Source organism: Agelaius tricolor, unplaced genomic scaffold (assembly GCF_023055355.1).
Source record: "Agelaius tricolor isolate 1412-34295 unplaced genomic scaffold, bAgeTri1.0.p SCAF_17, whole genome shotgun sequence".
Lineage (NCBI taxonomy): Eukaryota > Metazoa > Chordata > Aves > Passeriformes > Icteridae > Agelaius > Agelaius tricolor.
Genome location: NW_027269277.1, coordinates 1719410 through 1741410, shown reverse-complemented (window position 1 = coordinate 1741410; position 22001 = coordinate 1719410). Strand labels below are relative to the sequence as shown.

The 22001-nt window shown below is 40.2% G+C and overlaps 1 protein-coding gene across 3 annotated transcripts in view; it reads left to right on the top strand.

Annotated features, from left to right (window-relative positions):
• The window catches only part of DIAPH2 (diaphanous related formin 2), a 172128-nt gene that overhangs the window by 93816 nt on the left and 56311 nt on the right, over positions 1–22001 (top strand). For all 3 annotated transcript variants that reach the window (XM_071442165.1, XM_071442164.1, XM_071442163.1), the window contains 2 exons: positions 8493–8656; positions 17173–17308. In XM_071442165.1, the coding sequence (XP_071298266.1) occupies positions 8493–8656; positions 17173–17308 (300 nt within the window). The remainder of the gene's footprint in view (positions 1–8492; positions 8657–17172; positions 17309–22001) is intronic.

Here is a 22001-nt window from a genome sequence, read left to right as displayed (position 1 = left end):
TTTTTCTCCACTATAATGAAGAAAAACAGTAATGGGTTGGTGCATCTAGGAGGATGTGGTTTAAGGCAGGATAAATTGTGCACTGTCTGCTCTGTTTCATGAGGTAAAAATCCAGAAAGTCAACACAGCAGGAATTGCAGTATTAACAATATGTTCATCATAAAGTAAAATTAATTAATTTGAATTTGGTTTTATTTTGTGGTGCAGGATGGCGTTGTTTGAGAGCCTTGATTCCATGGTTTGATGCTTGTGTGGGTGCAGATAGGAAGGAACTCGGGGCACTCTGAAATTGCTGGGCTGGGAGGGTGATGGAACCTCTCAGAAATACCTGAGGGCAGGCCTGGGGCAGGAAAAGTACCCAGAGACAAAAAATATGGCAGAGGGGTGTTAGTGATTCATCTTCCTGAAAACCCTATGGTTTTATAGGAATATTGAATCTGAAACCTTGTGTTTGTGTGCCCTCAGTCGTGTCTGAGAACAGCTTTTGTAAACTTCCCCAGATGGAGAATTTCACCAGTTCAGCTGCATTTCAGGGTCTGTGGGGACTCATTTTTGTTACCTTCCTGTTGCTCTTTAGAGGGGTTTCCTCTCCTTGTTTCCCCCTTGTACAGAAAGAATTAAATCTCTTGTCTTGCCAGACTCAACAGAGCTTTTTAAAGAGCTTTCCACTCCCTTTCCTATCACATAATATTTCTTTTCTTTATTTTTTTTTCCTCTTTGATCCATCTTAAAGCAAAGTGAAAATGCTCACCGTGTTCCAGGTGATAACTCTAGGATTATTTAGGTATAATCTTTGCTTGGATTGAATTTGAAAAGCACCTAATAATGTGTCATGTTTTACTGCACAATGTTCATTTCTCTTACAACTATTTGATGTCAGAAAAAAAAAAAGACAAATCCCTTTGGAAAATGATCCTTTCTATTTTTACTGGTCTGGACTAAGGCAGAGTTTTCATAAAGTTAATAGTTGAAAATACAAGAACTTGGGAGCATTATAAATGAAAATTGTGTTATGCAAAGCACGATATCAATTTTCTTTGACAGTTTATTTCTACCTTCAGGTTTTCATTCCTTTTTACAAAGGAAAGCCCTGATATGAGCAGACACAGGATTATATTGACTCTTTCATGGTGGGTGCAGCAAGAATTCTGTGAACAGAAGTGCACAGGTGTCTTGCATTCCATGGTGGTGGGAATGAGGGGGAAATTGGTAAATGGCACAAAGGGGAGGCAGAATGATGTGCAAGAGGTGCAGCTGTGGGACAGTCAAGAACTGGCAGTCGCTCATTTTTTTCTAATCTTTATTTAGTGCAAAACATATATTCTGTGAATTGCGTGGAATGGACTTTTGTGCATTTAATTGCTGACTTCAGGTCAGAGATCCCTGTTGGGTTTTTGGGCGAATCCCCAATACAATGGAGCTGTGCCCCAGGAGGGAGCTCTGTTCTGTCCTGCACCCTGGGACAGCCCCTGAATTGAGCTGAGGAGGATCCAGAGAGCCCTGGGGACAGGGGAGGAGAAGGAGAGCCTGTGCTGGGTGGCTGGGGACAGGGCTGTGACAGCCATCTGCAGCACATGGAAAACCATACAGGGGGAAAATCCTGCAAAGGTTCCATAGAATGAAACTCCACAAACAGAACTCCACTTCTGTACATGTACCAGAGATTTAATGGCTCCTCAACTGTGAATCATTGCCTGGGGGAAACTGGGCTTTCATCCTTAAATTTACATTAAACCAAGTTGTCCAGATCACTGAAAGATATTTTTTGTAAAGGATCGTGCTTTATTAGAGTGATAACCCATTAGAAATCCATTCTCTAATTATTGTATGCTTATTTTAAAATCAGAAATTGAAGGGGAAGTGCACTCTATAAATGTCTGGGGCTGCAGCTTTTAGATACCAAAATCCAAGTGTCCTGAGAATCTGCTTTAGCAAAACTCTTGGTGTTGATGGGGCTGCTTTGTGCCCTCTGCAGCTCTGTTTTCCAAACAGAAACATTTTCTTTTAAAAGCTGCAGTGTCCTGGAGGGGAAGGATCTCACTGAGCAGCCAGAGCTGCCTGTGAGTAAAGGAAATCTGATTTCAGATCCCCATTGCCTGGGAGTCTGCTCTTGGCTTTTTCTCTGGCCAGAAGAGTTCTTTAAGGGATTCTTCAAGTTCCTGTTGTCTGAGGGAGAATTTGGAGGGATCCCTTCGCTGTCCTGACTTTTCCTGGGGTTAATCCCAGTCACTGGGGCCAAGGCTGTTTGTGGTGAGCTTCTAGCAAATCATTGCCCAGTAAGTTGATTTTAATAATTGCCCAAAAATGTGGGGCCATGTCTAGAGAGGAAAGATGATTGAAGGGATATAAACCACCTTACTCAAATCATATCTGATGTGTGGTTTTACATAAGCACCTGCAAAATAAATTCATTTTAGTGTAGTCTTTCCCTTTCATTTCCTCCTGTGCTTGAGTTTGTGAACATTTCATTGCAACAGTTGTTTGTGCTAAACAATTCTCAATTTGCCTTTTTTTTTCCTCAGGTGACATAAAATTCCTTTTCCTACTTGATTTGGAACATCTGGGCTCTTGAAACATTATACAATCAGCAGTTTTTCAGCTTTCTCAAAACAAGAAATTGAGGCTTTCTTGCCATGGCAGCCTTAAAGAAAACCTAAAAATACAGGGGGGAATTTCTCTTTTCTTTCCCCAACCTTTACCAAAAACTTTCTCTTGCTGAAGTAACCATGGGATGTGATTGAAGCTTGTGAAGAGCAGCTGCAGTGGCAGCTCAGGCATTAATGGAAGCAGCTGAAGGGGGGAAAGCTGCCTGATCAAAGAGAGGGAATGTGGCTGCAGCTTCCCTGAAAGATCCAGGGCACACCAAGCTGTAATTATTTTGTTTAAGGCACCTGATTGGGGCATCCAGAGCTATAGAATATTTCTAGGAGCGGCCACCAGGCTTTTGCTGAAATACCTCAAAAGTGATTTTTAACATTGTTGGAGCCTGTCAACACTTGTGTTATTTGAAACAGCCACAACTAATTTGAGTATAAGATGCAAAACAAATTTTACAACAGCATTTCGTTTGTACAAGCTGCATTTTTGTTGTTTCCTTCTTGTTTTTATTCATCTAAAGAGATTTTAATCTAATTGTTCTCCAGGGAAGGGATGCTGCAAATCCATTACTCTGGCAACATTTTCTGCCTGATACACGCTTGACTATCATGTTCTGTGTTCCTTCTAATTAATGCAGGGATAGTGATTAATTGTTCTGCCATCACAAAATAAAAAAGATATTTGAGTTTGGAAAAAGCTGCAAATGCCACTCTTCATACTGTTTGAAATTAGTTTTAAATCAGAATATCTCAACTGAGAATTTAGAACTAGATGATTTTTGTTGTCAGGCAATATGAGGGCAAATCCACAGTTCTGGTGATGCATCAGTGGAGATCAAGTGTTGCTTTTGCCAGGATGAAAGGTTTGGTTTGTTCCAGTGGTTGTAGAGCTTTTAAAAACTCTCTTTAAAATGGGACTATGGAATTCAGGAATTATTTCTCTGTTACAATAATGGGAAAAAACATTTCTGAGTTCAGCAACTTTCTTTTTCTTTTTCACAAGTGATTCAGGTTAATTTAGGTTCATGCCTAGCTCTAACTTTGGAGTGTTTTTTGTTTTTTTTTTTTTTTTTTAATGCAGATAAGATCTTGCCTTCTCTCTAGCCTGTGCCTTTAGAAATTTTGTCTTTTGTGTTCCCTTTGGAGAGCCACGTGCTCTTATTTATTTTTAAAGTTTTCTTTTTGCTACCACGGGAAATTCCCAATTTGCCACCTAAATCTTGGAGCCAACTTTCCCACCATAAAACAGTTCAAGTTTTAAGTTTTATGGGGTTTTGCTCCTTGGACTGAATATTTTAAAAGTAGGCCCTTGTTTATCAGTTTGTGCCCAGAGACCTCCTCTGGGACTTTTAGAGAATTGAGCAGTGATCTTTCTGTCCTCATTAAAAGAATTATAAATAAAAAAGTAATATTGAAATGATGTTGACAAAAGCTTTCTCCTGTGCATAGCAATGTGGTGGAATCAATGGAAATTGTCTTTTCATCACAGAGAAGTTTGAATGCAGCAAAGTTGGGAATTGATTGCTTAGAGCTGGGAGAAAGCAAACACTGACAGATTCTTTAGTGTTTACCAAGGTGAAAGTTTTGTGGCCATTTAGACACAAGTCAGAAATTTCATCTTAATCACTGTGAATTAATTGTTATTCTGAGATTTTGGGAGAAGGAGCAGGTTGAGCCAGGGTTGTTCTTGGATGGTTGTGGCCTTTCTGTGCTTCATTCCCACAAACACAAAATCCACTGAAATCCTGGCTTTTTCCAATGAATGCAAGTGTGTTGCACAATTCTGATAGTTAATGATAATTTCGGGTACTAATGGCACAAAGGGGGAGGCAGAGCCCTCCTTGCTGAGAATCCCTGCTCCACTGTGCTTTGCTTTGTTTGGGTTTTCCCTGAGCTGTTCTATCAGACACTGAATGATGAGGTAATTTGCTTTGTAATGAGAACGAAATTCTCACACTGAGCTTTTTATGGTATTTTATTGGGGAATCTTTCAGCTTTTCAGAAGCACATGATTTTGTGTACACAGACCAAGCTGGGCTCCTGCTATGGCTCTTGGCTTCTTTGGGTTCTGATTTGGGTAAAGTGCATTGCAATGAAGATTTCTGCAGGTTTTTTTTTTTGTTTTGTTTTGTTTTAGCAAAGGCTTCCAAGAGGAGGAAAAGATTAGGGATATAATTGTGATTCCTAATTATCTGTGTATGCTCCAGAAGCCTTGGCTGCCGTGCAGGCACAGAGATGCATTATGGATGGGGTGAGTGATGAAATTGTTAGCATGTGTTTACATCCTGATAGCAGGTGAAAATAGAGCTATCAGTGGCAATGACTTAGTGCTATTAAAGCTGAATTTCTGTCTTCAGCTAACAAGTTGTGTTTGCATTGCCACAGTTCAATTCAAAGAATGCTCTATTATGAATGAGCTGGGAGATTAGAAACTGAGAGCTCTTGTGCATCCCTCATTAAAGATGGCACCATTGGCTCAAACTTTCTCTTCTAACAAATTAAAAGAGATATTTGGCCTGGTGGTTCCTCAGGCCAGAATCCTGCTCTGCAATGGCATGCAAGAAAATGTGGGAAAAACCAAGCTTCTGAATAAAGTACTTTCTGCTACTTGAACAAGCACCTTTAAACTTGCTAGGAAAAAAAATATGGGATTTTTGGTTTGGTTTGGAGTGGGCAGAGTGAAACCAAGTTTAGAGTTTTTAAACGAGCGCTTGGCAAAGCTTCAGTCTCTCTTCAGGAAATCTGTTGGAATGAAGGTGTTACACAAAGCTGACACACCTCGTGTTCCTCAGGGATCTTTTAATGACACAGTGTTGGCACAGCTGGCTGTGCTCCCCTGCAATCACTCCATTGCCTCAATCACCACATTTCCAGGGGATGTTTTCCACCTCTAATTTGTTAGAAGTAGGAAGGTGAGATGAAGCACACAGAGTGTGGCATAACTTTGTTGATACTGCATGCTCCATGGCTGGGAACTATTGTCCTTACAGCTCTGCCTTCTTCAGAATGAAGCACGGCTGAAATCCTCAATTCTCCCTTGGCTCACCCTGTTCATCTGTCTTGCTGCCACCCCTTTGTCTTGCAGGCCATCTGTTAAAGATATTTCTCACTTGCAGTTTGGTACTTAATAGATAAAAAATAATAATGTTGAAATTACAGTGTCTATCTCTAGAGTGGTGCTTTAAAATCTCCCCTTTCAGCAGCACTGCTGGGGTTTTTTAGTGCTTACTGTTGTTATTTGTTACGTGAGTGCAACATCAGTGGAGAGCTGGGAGCTCTGTCTCCAAGGATAGGCTGCAAATCTGGAATTGTCCAAGTATTTTTCTATTTTTCAGACTTTTCGGTCATTTTTGGGTTTGTATTACGTAATGTAAGATTGTTTTTAAAGAATCCACTGAATTAATCTGTACATTTATATGTATTTCTTTTTTTTGGTGAGCTGCTCACTACAGCAATCTGCTGACTGTGAGGCAATTCCTGTTTTTCTAAAATTTTTAGTCTGTGCTCAATAATTCAGTAATGTGCCATTATTACCTATTTAATGTATTCTTGCCATTAAACTTTCATTTCCTTTTGTGCAGTTAAATGTCACTGAAGGCTGAACTGCACCAGGTTTATCTGGAGATGAACAGCTCAACAGTCCAAGCTTGAAATTCTAATCAAGCAGCTTAAACTTGTTTTCAATAAACTGAGAATTAGGTGTTGCCACTGCTGTGGCACTGTTTGGGCAGATATTGTTTCAAAACCTTAATTTTATAGATTAATATCCATCACTGAGTGAGTTTCTGTTTCTAAATGAACTTTAGAAGCTACCAGCTCTGCTCTTGGGCCACTGAGGCTTTGGTTGAGAGGATTGCTTGGAAAAATTGATATTGATAAAGTTTTCAATCATACTTTTAAGAACCAAGTTTTAACTGTTTATTTTTGTTTATTTATTAATTTATGTACTCTCCCTCCATTCAAAGGGGCACATCCAGGGGGGATATTTGGCCCCTTTCCAATGGAAGGAGTTTTCAGCTCTGTTTCCCTTGTGCAGGGACAGCCTTTAGGTGCTCAGCAGCACCACTGAGAGCAGCACCTCCACCTGCATTTCCAGGCTTTACCCTGCACTTGGCTGGCTGTGTCTGCAGGACCCCTTTGGGTTTGGTCTGATCTCAAAAAGAAATGGGTTTTTTTTTTAGGGTTTCTCTGTGGGTGTGTCCCCTGTGTGCTCTGCAGAGGCCGGGACGCCAGCAGTGGGGTGTGAGCAGAAATGAGGGGAGGCTCTGGGGAGAGGCTGGGTCAGAGCTCTGCCCTGGCCACCAGCAGGATTCCCATGGCAGGAGCAGCCATGGACTCTGCAGGGCTCTGTAGCTCTGGGAGCCTCTCCTGTCCTTTATTCTCTCATCAGCAGAGCTGCTTTCATCCTGCAGCTCGTGTGCTTTGCCCAGGGATTTGTGACTTTGGGGCTCCAAACAACCCCACAGAAGAAAAGAGCAGACTAAAATGCACTTGCTTTGAGGCAAAGAAAGATTTCCTTTAATAGCTTGCACCCTTCCCCTATTTCCAAAATAATTGTATATATATATTTAAATATATATTTATATATATATTATATATATATATAAAATATATATAAATATATATATATAATATATATAAATATATAAAAATATATATAATATATAAAAATATATAAATACATAAAATATATATAAAATATATATAAATATATAAAGATATATAATGATATATAATATATGTAAATATATAAATATATATAGATATATAAATATATAAAAATATATGTTAAAATATATATAAATATATAAAGATATATATAAAATAGATAAATAAAAATATAGTTTAAAATAAAATAAGAATATCGTTTTATATAAAAATAAAATACAGTTATATATATAATATATAGTTATATATATAATATAGTTGATATAATTATAATTTATATCTCTATTCTAGAGATATTATATATATATATATATATATATATATATATATATATTTATATCTGGTTTTTTCACATAGGGAAGAAAAAGCACCACATTTTTCTGTTTAAAAGCATTATGTCAAACTTTTAATGATGGCTGCTGGGATGAAAGTCAATCTCAGTCTCATTTCCAGGCTTCCACACTTCCTAAGGAAAAAAAAAACCCAACAAGGTTTGTGTTGTTCCTTGGTGTTTTTCTCACTAATAATTTCTCAAAGCTGTTTGTCAGTGTGCTGGGATGGGTGGGTGGATATTTCATTTTTGTGAGTTGGCTGAAATTACTGAGTTGTGATTGTGCCTCAAAAAGTGAAGCTGATACAGGCAGCCCGAGGCATGCACTGTGTGCCTGGGCAGGAGAGAACCCACAGAGAAGAATTTTGTGATAAAAGGCAAAGAAAATGAGATGTCATGCTGTGTGAGTTTGTCATTGGTGGTTATGCACATTTTATATATAAAATATGTGTGTGAGGTGGGGGACTTGGCTTCACTGGAGCACTGAGACCACAGATTCTCACAGCAAACTGAATTTCACTGGGCGTTTCCATAGAGTTCCTTTTATAAAATTGTTCATCTCCTCAAATAAAAAGGCCTACAGCATTTAAACATTTTATAGAGGAAGTTGTATTCTCTGTCAGTGGCAAATCTTCACTTGGAAAGGGATTATTTGATGGAAGTGTTGCCATGAACTTGCAGACATTAATAATATTAATTCATAAAATGCTAATATGAATAATATTACTAATAATATTAATTCCTTAAAATGTCATTTTTGGAGGCACATTTTGCAGTTGTAGTCTTTGTGCTGAGAGCTCTTTCCTTGTGTACTGTTTCCTTTATTTGCTGGGTTTTTATTTTTATTCCTTTTATTTGTGCTGCATTTGAGGCATTTTCCTTAACAAAACCTCACAGCTTTGCTGAGAGTGCCCGGGAACAATATGAAAAACTGTCCAACATGCACAACAACATGACAAAATTGTATGAAAATTTGGGAGAATACTTCACCTTTGATCCCAAAGCAATAAGCATAGAGGAATTCTTTGGTGATCTGAGCAACTTCAGAACTCTGTTCTTGGTGAGTAATACCTGCAAAATGTTATGTGACATTTTTCTTACAGGTTTTTTCCTCCCAGTTTTAACTCTTTCCTTGTATCTCTATTTTTTTTTCTGTTATGCTTAATTTAATGTTTTGTTCCATGGCAGGAAATTGGGTGCAGGTTTCCAGAATCATTTAGGTTTGGTCATGACATATTGGCCTCCAGTGTGTAAGGTAACAACTCAACTGTGGATAAGGTTGAGCCCAATTTTACTTCAACTTTAATATTTTAGCAATGTGATGAATCAGGTTTAATGGATCAGGGCAAACATTAAAAGTTCACAGTGAAGGATTTTTTTTTTTTTTTTTTATTAGGGGCAAAGAAACTTACAAAAAAGAATTAAGATTTTCTGCAACATTTTGATGCTTGCAAGGAGTTTTCCCAGAGGAAAAATGTGTTGAAATTCCTTTAATCTGTGGGATTTACTTTGAAAAAGTAATAAGCACTGATAAGAACTGAGGAGCAATCAGACAAGGCTGGTGTAGAGAACATCTCCAGCCATTCCCTGGAGCAAGCACTGTGTTAAATTTGTCCTGTTCCCATTCCTCACCCCTCCCTGCTCCCTCCAAGGGCTCCCATCAGCTTCCTCTGGGGTTTTGGTGATGGGGTGAAGGGGAATTCCAGATATTTTATAACTATTGATGGCTCATTTTTACCCTGTTTGCCATTCTTTCATGTTCTTGCTAGAGCAGGAACTGTCTGTTGAATAATTCCCCTTTCCTGTGCCATGAGCCAGTTCAGTTTGGAGGCTGTGAAATCCTCCAGGTGGCTGCAGTACCACAGGAATTAAATTCAAAGGATTCCCCTTTGCCACTGGAACATGAGTCAAGTTCAAGGCTGGAGAATAAATAGAAAGGTGAATTCTCCTGGAGCCAACTGCAAATTTATTTGAAAGCAGCAAAAAGGGGTGGTTTGTTGTGGGTTTTCTTTTTTTTTTCCTCTTTGCAGTTAAAGATCCACTGGATAATGATATTTCTTTAATATTTAGATCTCTTCTGAAGAAGATATATTATTTTTAGATTTTTAGTCCTTTATTACATTGAAAGTGAACACAAATTTCCATTGTCCTTGAGAACAACTGCAGCCTGATACAACATCAGGCCCAAAAGGATCAGGCTCTTATCAAATAATGATTAATCAGCTGCCTGCAGCAAGATGCCAGTTTGTTCTTTTCCATTTTTTAACTGGCTGTCTCACACTCTGTATCAAGTGACCTGTAATGTTCTCAGGCTGTCGCTTTCTCAGTGTTTGTTTGTGTTGGTGGCAGAGGATTTAAAAACCTCCCCCAAATGTGTCACGCCTGCATTTGTAAATGAGCATAAACTTCCTTTCAGGCTGATTGTGCCGTGGAAGTTGGGTGAAATATGCACCTCAGCACTAGATTGGAAAATTTCCTTTTTTCTTAAAAATTTTTCCTTTTTCCTTAAAATTTCCTTTTTTTCTTTTTCATTTCAAAACCCAGTTTTTAAATGTTTTAGATTTTGTTTGCTCTGTGGGCTTCTTTTAATGCAGATGGTCTTAAAGGTGAATTTTGAGTCTAAAAAACAAACTTGTTTTTGAAGCTGGAAAAGGGATTTTTGGGGTCTAGTTGCATGAAATGCAGAGGCTGTTTTGTTTGGAGTGGTATTTTTTATCTGGTAAACGCTTTTATCAGTGGGGACTGCTTCCCTCACATTTGTGTAAACGCAGCTTTTTGAATAAGGAATTAAATCTTAAAGTCCATTATAAATGTACTTGGAGGACAAGGGTTTATTCCGGTTCCAGGCAGTGTTTAGGCAGATGTGAGCAACTCATCAGGTGGCAGAATGAGAGATGGGTTTGGTAAAACAGCAGTGGAATAAATTGAAATTGTCCTTTTGTATCAGCGCTGCTGTTGATTGATGGCTGCTGTGTGCCCTCAGTGCAGCGTCCACAAAGTGAAAATCTCCCCAAAATGAGGAGGCACATGAAATGATCAGCAAACTGAACCCTTTTTATTGGTGCCCACTTCTCTGGGCTCCAGGATTTTGTGAGATTGATGCCCTGGCCCAGCCAGGACAGGAACATCTGTCATGTTGCCTTCATGGCAAAGAGCTTTTCCCCAGTGCATTCGGCATCCTGAGCACAAATGGACCTGTAAGACCCTTCTTTCTCCCTAATATTTGTTTGTTTATTACTTGCTACAAAGGGAGTTTCAAGCTCTGTGACTCAGGAGTGGTTTTTGTGGTGGCTTTTTTGAAGTGTCCCTGGAATGCAGCAGGCCATTTGCTGCAGTAATACAACTCAATGAATCTACAATACATAAATAAATACATAATAAACATCTGATTTGCCATGAAATACAGTGCATAGTCAGGCTAAATTCCCAGCTTTCAAACTCATAAATTGTGTTTGTAATTCAGGAGTGGTTTAAAAGAAAGGCTCTATTTATTCATTGTTCTCTGTGGTTATTTGTCTGGGAATACACTTCATCCCTTCTGCCTAAAAAGTAACAGTTCTTTAATGCAGCCTGAAAGATAACAGTTTCCAGCTAGCAGGAAGCTGGGAAAAAATAAAGAATAATGAGCAAGAAGTATTTTCTTCAGCGAAATTTCCCAAGAGGTGGTACCAAAAGTGAAACACTGTCCTTATTAACAGGCAATATACAGCAAACCCTTCCTCCCCCCTGCCCAAACCCAAAATACAAACCTTTTGTGAGCTCTCATCTGAGCGTACACATCCAGCTAGTGCTGAGCAGAATGGGTTTTAATCATTATCCTGAACAAATCAGGCATTAGGGGTGGGCTAGGAAAGGATGCAGGTGGTGGAGTTCACACAGCAGCAGCAACTCAGTTTATTTACCAGGGATTAGTGCTGCTAGATAAGTGCTTTATTCATGGTGTAAAACACAAGGATGGCATTTCTCTTGGAAGCTCCCCAAAAGGTGCAAAAATGAATAATAATAATAAAAGAAATTAAAGTGAGTTCAAGTACACTGTGTTGGCAAGGGTAGAAATAACTGCCCAGGTGGAGTTGGGATTTTGTTCTGACCTTGTTGTTTCTCTCTTGAGGTGGCTCTTTGTGGATGGGGAGAAGCACTGGATGCCATATTTCAGGGTAGAGATGCCATTGATTAGGGAATATTTTCAAAAATTATACTGGAGAACATGGTCCAGAGGAAATCATGAAGTTAAATTTCCTAATCTTGAAAGGAACAGGATTTAAAAGGTTTCTTTAGTTGTTTTTTTTTCTGTTTTATATTCAGTGCTGGTAGCAGTGAGTCCAACTGAGAAATGTCATTATTTCCAGGCATTATCTTTGGAAGTTTGTAATATTTAAATGAGGATTTTGAATCCTCATTCCACTCTGAAAGCAAAGCCTGGTTTGGGATTTGGGCTGGGGCAGAGCTTGAGGATCTCTTGTGAAGCTCTGCCTTCGTTACCTGCCCTGGGTGAGCCCCTGGGGCTGTGCCCAGCAGAGCCCCTGCCCAGATGATGTGTGCAGGCTGCCCTCAGACCCTTCTGGAAACTCTTGTGTTAGAATGGACCTGGCTTCTGCAAAACCCCCAGAGCTCCCTTTCACAGGTATCACCTCAGCCTCATCATTCTGTCTGCTCCTATATCCCATTAAGATCATTTGATAATTGGGATCCGTATTTGTCTTAATTGTGATTCCAGATTGATCACTGCATTATTGCAGCTTCATTTAGTGTGATGCTGCTGGATCAATTAGAGCTCATTCCCTTCCTCAGGTTCAGGTTTGCTTGCTTGGCACGTGTGGGAAGGCCCAGGAGCTGCTGATCCTGTCAGAGCACGGAGTGTGAGGTGTAAGAGAGCTCAGGGAAGGAATTGCAGCTGTGGGAGAGGGTCCCTGCAGTTGTTTGTCCCACATTTGTTATTTCTTTGCAGGGTAATAATGCCTACACCCTCTGCAGGGCTTCCTTCCACAGCCCACCAACCATGGCTTGCAGGAAGTCTGCAAAGTCTTTCCAAGCCAGGCATTTTTCTTTTGTTATTTAATTACATTTTGTCCTTATATACTACACTGGGTGTAATTCTCAGAGCCTCTTTTAAAATCTGTCAGAAATTTCTACCCAGAAACTTTGAAACCTTTCAGCATGTCACATTCAAGGTTCTGCTGTTAAAAAGAGTAATTCAGGTTTTTTTTACTGGATTCAGGCTCTTGTGTGAACAGTTCTTACAGACTTACCTTAGAAAGAATTTTTGTTAAAAAGTCTGAAGGCTTGTGCTCACATGATGATGTGCCAGAACACTGATTTTTCTCTTCCTTGATCCAGAAAGATTGCTTTTGGAACAAAACAATAATTGGTCTGCCCCGGGCTGTGGTTTCTCTTTTAGGGTTGTACCCAAACAGACAACATTTGTTTTCCTGGGTGTGTTTTTTGTAAAAACAGTGATACAGCTTGGTTTTTGTGTGTGTTCTTCAGCTCTGGGTCTCTATCAAGAATAACCTGAACGAGGTGTGAGTGTTTATTCTGCTCTCCACATAGTGATGGACAGGAGCAGGAAACCAGTCCCAAACCTGTCCACTCAAGGGCCATTCAATAATGATTCCACCTTATTACCCAGTGCAGTCATTAAGGGATACCAAGCAGCTTTTCCTTGGTACTGTTAAATTTGGTGAGTAAACACTGCAAATTTAGTAACCACTGCAGAGCTGCTGTGCCTGGGCAGTTTTTGGAGCAGAATCCCCTGTCCCTCCCTGGCCAGGCAGCTCCAGCTCCCCTTGCCAAGCCCTCTGTCCCTGGGGTCACTGTCCCAACCCCATCCTCTGCTCAGAGCTTCACTGCCACCCAGCAGGAATTCAATTTGCCTGTCCTTCTTTAATGCCATCTCTTTTCCATTATTTCCATGGGGATAACAATGTATTTAAATGTGTTATCCTCCAAGGAACTCCCAGGAAAGATCTCCCTTTTACATGTACACGCTGATTATTGCTCAATCTGCTGTATTTTAACTGAATTTCTGTAGATTAATTTCCAGATAATCTGAGTTGGTCGTTCCCAACGATTTATGGCTGGAGAAGATTATTTTGCTGCAAGTTCAGCTGACATATTTTGCAGTTGCAAGGCAAATTTGGGAAGGCCTGAGGGATCACAGGCAGCCTCATTATTGGTGCATGACCGCTTTGTAGCCAGCTGCATCTTTAATATCCAGGGAGATTTGTGCATTACAGTTTGTTTTCTTTCTTCTTGTTTTTAATAATTTACCTTCGAGAGTCTATTTACAACCGTGTCGATGTGTGAATATGTTTGTCTGTCAAAACTTAAGATATGTGCAGAATGCAAGGGATGCATTAATTTTTTATTTGCTTCTTAAGGAAGCCAAGCTGTAAACTGGCAGTGCTGAGTACCAGAGCTGCACTTCAGTGAATCCTAATAAACACAAGGGGGAACATCAAACTGTGTGCTCCTTCAACTAACTCACTTAAAAAGGGATAATATTCCTTGCTGAATCTCTTTGCTCTGCTAGCAGAGACAATAATTCAGTTTTGGTTTTATTATAACAAAGCAAACCCACACTCAAACTTTCTCTAACTTTTAATTTGCTGTTGAATTAGCAAAACTGCGTGCCCTTATGCACCAACCAAAATAACAGAGGGTCATGAAAAGCCCATCAATAAAAGGGTTTTATGCATTTAAATATTTCTGTCTGCTGAGATTCACTCGAAAATTATTTCCCTTTTTGCATGCACTTACATGTTTCCAGAAGACAGCATCTAGATGAGTACTTTTCAAAATCTGCTCTAAAGCTGTTGAGAAGGCTTTTATTCTTTCCAGAGGATTGCTTCTTTCTCTGATTTCTAGCTGTTAGATTAGTTTACTTTTAATTGGAGATTGGAGAATAAATTTAGTTGTCCAGTAGATCTCTATGAGCAGTAGTAAGTTCTTTGTCACTGTATTGCAGTATCAAAACTGCTGGGTTTTATTCCCTTTTTTAAAAGCAATTACAGAACTTTTTTTTTGTTGTTTGTTTTTTTTTTTGGGTTTTTTTTGTTTTTTTTTGTTTTCAAACTGATCTTTACCTTTTGAAGTAATTTAGCTTGCAAAACTACACAGAAAGGGGATCATCACTGGTGTTTGATAGTTGACAAAAACCCCTGCTAATCTGGAATAGCAGTGTTCTATGTTAGAAGAAATCCACTGCAGCTCAAATGTTTGGAAGAGAAAAGGTCTGGGGGAATATAAAAGCATGCCATGAGAGAGAAAAATAACCCTTTGTCAGTAGAACTGTAGGAAATGAAACTGCAAGATTGATACAATTCAGGCACAGCAGATGCTGTAGAAACCACTGTACACCTGAATCAGAATTCTCTTTATTTACATTCATCATCCGTCAGTTTTGAGAAACTATGATCAAATTTGTTAGCAATATTAATTTAAATATAAAGTATGCTTATAAATATAGATGAAAATAGATTTCTTTTGCTTTCTGCGCTGACTCTGATAGCAGGTGGGAGAATGTTCTTGCCAAGGATTTATTTCCAGCTTTCATCTAAGTCTGACTAAAAGTATAGCAGTAAATGACATAACAAATATGGAATGGGTAAGAGTCCAGCTGCCTGATGGAGGGGAGTAACAAGCAAGTCCATTCCAGGAGGTGGATGGATAAAAAGGGCTGCTCTCACACAGAGTTATCAATATTTTCTTATCTTGCTGTTCTTCAAGAAGATTAAACCTTTATTTTGAATGGCATTTTGTTTTTTGTATCCATTCTGTTTTATGAAGTGCAGTCTGAATTTTCCTTCAGATACAACTCATAGAGTTTGGCTCAAGGAGATTTTCCAGATAAAATTTAACTTTAGAGCTTGTTTAGTTCAGTCTGCTGGTAGAAAATGTGATGGAATCTGTGATGTGATCACAGAATGTCAGTGGCTGCTGAGCTACCAGTGCAACCATGACATTTCATATTTGCTTTCTCTGTAAGACTGGGGGCATCTCCTCCCATTCCGGCCTGGGAAGCTGCAGTAAAATGAAATTTCTGTCAGGTGGGATTGAATGTGCAGTGACAGAACTGTCCAAAACCAAAAAGGACAAGACATTGGCTTTGCCCTTTAGTTGTCTTTTTTTTTCTGGAAGAAAAGGTGTTTATGGTGTTTGTGCTGTGGCTGGCTCAGTGCTGGGGCAGCGAGTGCAGGTCCTGGTGCAGGTCCTGGTGCAGGTCCTGGTGCAGTTTTCTTGGTGCAAGTTTTCTTGGTGCAGGTTTTCTTGGTGCAGGTTTTCTTGGTGCAGGTTTTCTTGGTGCAGGTTTTCTTGGTGCAGGTTTTCTTGGTGCAGGTTTTCTTGGTGCAGGTTTTCTTGGTGCAGGTGTCTTGGTGCAGTTTTCTTGGTGCAGGTTTTCTTGGTGCAGGTTTTCTTGGTGCCGTTTTCTTGGTGCAGTTTTCTTGGTGCAGGTTTTCTTGGTGCAGTTTTCTTGGTGCAGTTTTCTTGGTGCAGTTTTCTTGGTGCAGGTTTCTTGGTGCAGGTTTCTTGGTGCAGTTTTCTTGGTGCAGTTCCTGGTGCAGTTCCTGGTGCAGTTTTCTTGGTGCAGTTTTCTTGGTGCAGGTTTTCTTGGTGCAGGTTTTCTTGGTGCAGGTTTTCTTGGTGCAGTTTTCTTGGTGCAGTTTTCTTGGTGCAGTTTTCTTGGTGCAGGTTTCTTGGTGCAGGTTTCTTGGTGCAGTTTTCTTGGTGCAGTTCCTGGTGCAGTTCCTGGTGCAGTTTTCTTGGTGCAGTTTTCTTGGTGCAGGTTTTCTTGGTGCAGTTTTCTTGGTGCAGTTTTCTTGGTGCAGTTTTCTTGGTGCAGTTTTCTTGGTGCAGGTTTCTTGGTGCAGGTTTCTTGGTGCCATTTGGAGTGAGGCTCTGGTACCAGCAGAGTCTCTGCAACTCAGGGCTGAAATGTGGATGCTGCCCCTTGCTTGAATGATTATTCTGTATTTGGAAGCATTTGGGAGTCTTGGATTTTTAATTTGCTCTATATAGCAAATATAATCTGTTACCTCAGAGACCTCAGGGATAACCTGTTACCTCAGAGACCTTTTAGTCATAACCTAAAAATTCAGCTATTTTCCATTTCTTCTTCTCTGTTTTCTGAGTTTTAGACATCCAGACTGGCTATATCAACAAAAAAATTTAATCAGTTACATTTAAATTCTAGCACCTGAGTTTCAGCCACTTGTAGTTGAATTTCCATCACAATGGACACTTGGCTTCCTCCCTACTCATCCCTCCTAAGAGCATGGCACAGGCTTAAGGTAGACTTGCAGTCTTAATAGGGAAAAATACAAACATGTTGCTGCTGGAAATAAATTCCTTTTTTCCTTTACCATAAATACAAAGCTATTTCAGTTCCTCATTGCTCTGATCAATAATTCTCACATGTATAAATGCTGTGGTGCATTATGTTCTCTCCAAGATTTCTGAGCGTGCTCCAAGTGTTGGGTCAAGTCTCTCGTTTCTTCTCCTCTTACTTCATTTCAAACCAGGTTATTTTGGTTCTCCTCAGTGTACAGACACTCACATTGCTTTCCTCTAATGCAGGAGGCATTAAAAGAAAACAACAAAAGAAGAGAATTGGAGGAGAAGACCAAGAGGGCCAAGCTGGCCAAGGAGAAGGCAGAGCGGGAGAGGCTGGAGAGACAGAAGAAGAAGCAGCAGCTGATTGATATGAACAAAGGTAAGGCAGCATTTTTAGCTGAGAGATTAGCATTGAAAAACCAAGTCAGGAGTAATAAACTGAAGGCTATTTCTGATCAATATGAGAAATACCTGCTGGCTGCTCTGAAAGCTGGCAAAGGTTCACTTTTCAAAGTGGAAAATTCTGTTTTGTTTCAGCCTACCTGGTCATGTCATCCCATTTCTGCCACTTAATGTGTGTCATGTTCCTTTCCAGGCGTGTTGCTGTGAATTATTGGCTATTTTGCATTTGTAGCACTTAATTGATTTTTTTTTTCCTTATGGATTGACTTCCAAGAAGAAGTGTCTTCCTTGCTTTGTTGTTAATTTCATTCTGTAAACATCTCTATAATCAAGGCACTGTGGCAATTAATGTCTTTCTTTTTGGGCTTGGGGGTCTGTGTTAGGATGGATGTTCTCCCAGTAGTCCTATTAGGAGCTGGAAAATCTACTTGAGCTTGGAGCCTGAGTACAGAGTGACATTTCAGCACGATAAAAAGCAATGTGTTGAGCTTGTCAGCTGGGAGAACATTGTATTTCACATGAGACCTCTGTGACAGAGAGGGAGGTAAGAAAGCAGAAGGAATGGGGTGGGCTTGATACTGATGCTGTGCAGGTTTCCAGAAGGTTGTGAAATAGAGGCTTTATTCTTAACTGACTCCAGAAGGCAAGTAGAGGTAAAATTGGATTTAGGCAAGAGATCACTTGCAGTTTTTTGTTCAGTTTCTATGAGTTTGTGTTAATCTGCTAATCTGACCCAGCAATAAAAACACCTGTCCTTGTTATCCATTTAACAGGCCCTGCTCAGGGAAAAATGCTGCAGTGGCACCACAAATCCTGTAATCTTTGGCCTTGCTGGAGCTGGCACTGGTGCTGCCTGGAATGTTGTGTAGCAGGAATTCCTGTCTATAGATGACAAACTTTATTATTAGATCATGTAAAGATTAGTCTCATTTCAGTATAGCTATAAACAAAATGTAAAATTTCAACACAGGGGGATGTATAAATACATTTTCTTTTCTTTGGGAAGGTTTCTAATGAGACTTTTCTAATCTATTAATTCAGCATATGATTAATATTTCTTTAATATCTGCCACCTGCCACAAAAATGCCCATGGTAACATGGACAGGCACTTTTCTGAGAGTGGGATGAGAAGCAGCTCAATATCCCTGCAGCACCCTCCCTCTGCCAGAGTGCTCAAGAGTTTCATTTGAGCTGCCACTGAGGACACTGCAGGCAGAGTTTGGTGAGCTGGTGAAAAGTGTGGGGAGCCCATGGGAGGCTTTGTCAGTGACCTGGGCTGTGCTGAGGGGCTGGAGCTCTCACTTTGGAGCTCCAACATCTGCAGTTTCCCAGCTCAGCCCTGAGAGCACACCTGTTGGGGAAGATGGAACAGGAAAGCCTTGTCAATATGATTGCCTGGCAAAAGATTGTGAGAATATGGAAACTGTCAGTGAGATTGAAATGAAAGCAAGCTTTGAGATCCCTCAGTTACTGAACAACTGGAAAACAATGGTGTGGTCACTGAAGGTGATCCCCTTTTGATGGAACAACACCCTCTGCTTGCAGACAGGCCCAAGGGGCAGAGCAGACCCTGCCAGCTTGGCAGAAGGGGCCCAAAGAGGAGTTTGTAGGGTTTAAAATGTAACACAGTGTGGTAATGTAATGATTCTTATAGGCTGTATGGAAATGCTATAGGATTTGTATCTTGGACTAGACTGGTTAGTGAGAATCAGAATATTCAACACAGAAGATGATTTATGGTATTGTAACGGGAACCTCACTCTCTTGTCTCTTAGCTCTTGCCTTTTCTGCTCTTACCTTTTTACTCTCTCACCCTCTCATCCTCTCTCCCCCTCTTCTCTCGGGCCTGCTCTGAGCTGTGCCTGGCAGCTCCCAGCAGGGCCCTGTCCCCAGGCCCTTTGCAATAAACCCCAAATCCCAAAAGGCCCCTGTCCCCAGGCCCTTTGCAATAAACCCCAAATCCCAAAAGGCCCCTGCACCCAGGCCCTTTGCAATAAACCCCAAATCCCAAAAGGCCCCTGTCCCCAGGCCCTTTGCAATAAACCCCAAATCCCAAAAGGCCCCTGCACCCAGGCCCTTTGCAATAAACTCCAAATCCCAAAAGGCCCCTGTCCCCAGGCCCTTTGCAATAAACCCCAAATCCCAAAAGGCCCCTGTCCCCAGGCCCTTTGCAATAAACCCCAAGTTCCAGACCTGGCTCCAGAGATCTCTGGTCTCCGTCCATCCCATCAATCCTACACTCACCTTCATTTTTCTGCATTTTCCCCTTCCCTTTCCAAGCAGTTTGTGCCACTCTCAGCAGTGGCACAAATCACACTGACAGCATTCTGCTTTCCATCACGGAAGTCTTTTCCTATTAAATGATACAAGTAAAGTTCCATTTTGCATTGTAGTCCTCTCTCAATGAAAATGCAAATGTATGAATGTCTTTACATGGCCCAATGCACCGAACCTGCAGTTTAAATAACTAATGTTTGAAAACCTGTGGCACAAAGTTAGTTTAATACTTCTAAAATATTTTTTTCCAATTTGTAAGTATTTTAAAACACCCATTTCACATCTTACAGCTCTGCTGCTGTGGTTGGAGGAGGGCTAAACCCCCATCCCCAGTGGATTCCATGACATTGATATTCAATTGACTATTTTTGCCAAATAACTAATTTTTTCTTGATGCATCTACTTCTGTGTGCTCATTGCTGCTTATATAAACAGTTTGTAAATTTGTCTAAGTGAATGTGACACAGCAGGCTTAGAGGAAGGAGGCAGATGTCCTCTCAAGCTGTCACTTGGACAAGGTGATTTTCACCCAAAGGCTCATTTTAACCTCACCCTCTCTCAGCTCTTGCTCTGCATCTCCCAGAGTCAAATTTGACTCAGAGCTGCAGCCTTTGAGGTCACAGCAATTGGCTTCCTTTTTTGACAGCTTCTTGTGCAGTTCTATAAAAAAGGATTTTTCCTGTTTTCTGACTATTCAGTGACCACTTTTTGTATGGTCACAGATGAGGTCAGTTATAATTAATTAACTGAAAATTAATATCTGTTTCTTGGTGTAACTGTGGAAAAGCACAGTGTGGCCAGAATCAAGAGTTGTTCTGAATATTTCCTGGTGATGGAGTAACTCAGACTTTGGCAGTATTTTGAAGACCACTTTACTCAGTTTGGTGGTTTTGTTCTTTGTGTAACTGAGCTGCCACATAAACACTACATGTAAACTGATACAAAACCTGCTGAACATTCCAAAATATTTAAAGATGAATGTAAAAAAAATTTTAAAAACCCACTCTATAAAAATGAATATTTCAAGAAGTTATCAAGATGGTTAGCACCTGAAAAGTCCAGGTTTCCTGGTGAGGTTGGGAGGCACAGAAATGTCTGTGCCTTATGCACACACCTGCAGATCTGGAGTTTCACAGCTCAAATCATGAACAATTCTTTCTCCTTATGGGAGATGAACTGGGAGGAGAAGCCTTTCATGACTCCCATCTGATTCAACATCTGCAGAATTCCTGCAGCACTGCCTCTGTGTGCATGCCTGAAGAGAGAGAGGAGAATGGGAGAATTCAGCTTCCTGGGAGCTGCAAAGTGTCTGACTGCAATTCTGATGCAAATCTTATTTAATCAGAAACAGTTTTGCTCTTCATTATATCTGATTACCATGGCAATTAAAATCACCTTTTAACTACCAGCATTGGGATAAAAGATAGAATGAGCTTTCTCAGTCCCAATTAGGGCTGAATTAATTGTTTTGAAGACATATTACCATTCTCCCCTAATGCAGATGAAGGTAATGCCAGTGCAGTTCTGTGCTGGAGCTTGATGGATATTCCTGCTTTCCCTTTCCAAATGCCCCCATAGAAGATTTCATGGGTTTTCCATTCACACTGGTGTGTTCTGTTTCCTTGGGCTGCTGTTTGCTTTCACTCTGGGGCAGGTTATCATTCCAGGGGTTGTTTTGCTGCAGTTTTCTGATGATTCTGTGCTTTTGTGGTTGGTTTGTCTTCCTTCCACGTCCTTTAGCATAAACAGAAATCCATACTAAGCTTATTACGAGTTACATGTTATTTTGTAAATGTCTTTTTGGATTTCTCTATTTGCTGGTGATTGCATGGGGTACCTGGAGTGGTAAATCTTGGCTCTTATTTACATTTTAAAGATTATTAGTTTGTGGTGCTGGATGTCAATGAGCCAAACGTTGAAATTCCTTTGGGAAGTCATTATTTTTCACATTGACATGGATGGCCTGTTTGAATATGCTGCACACCTCCTGAAACCTGATATTCACAGAACAAAAACCAGATTGAGCTTTGCATTATGCTTCAAGGTGAGCATCTACAGGTTTGAGTTTTCCTCTTCAAAGCAGTTCTGCAGGAATTGCTAAAAAACTTTGTAAGAGCTGTTTGTGCAGAGTTTAAAGGGCTCTTGAGAATGGGGTGAGTGTCAGAGTTACTGAACTGCTGCTAAATGGGTCAGAAACAGCTCAGGAGAAATTCAAATGGATGTGAGCATGGACAGCAAGTCAGAAAGAAATTACAGATTGAAATTTAATCTCACCTTTAAATGGTTTGCTCTGGAAAAATTTGGTTTTGATAATGAAGATGGCCCATATGGTACTTTCTGACTGAGTTTATTGGGGGGAAAAATTATTAGACTGACAAATCTGTGACTGGGA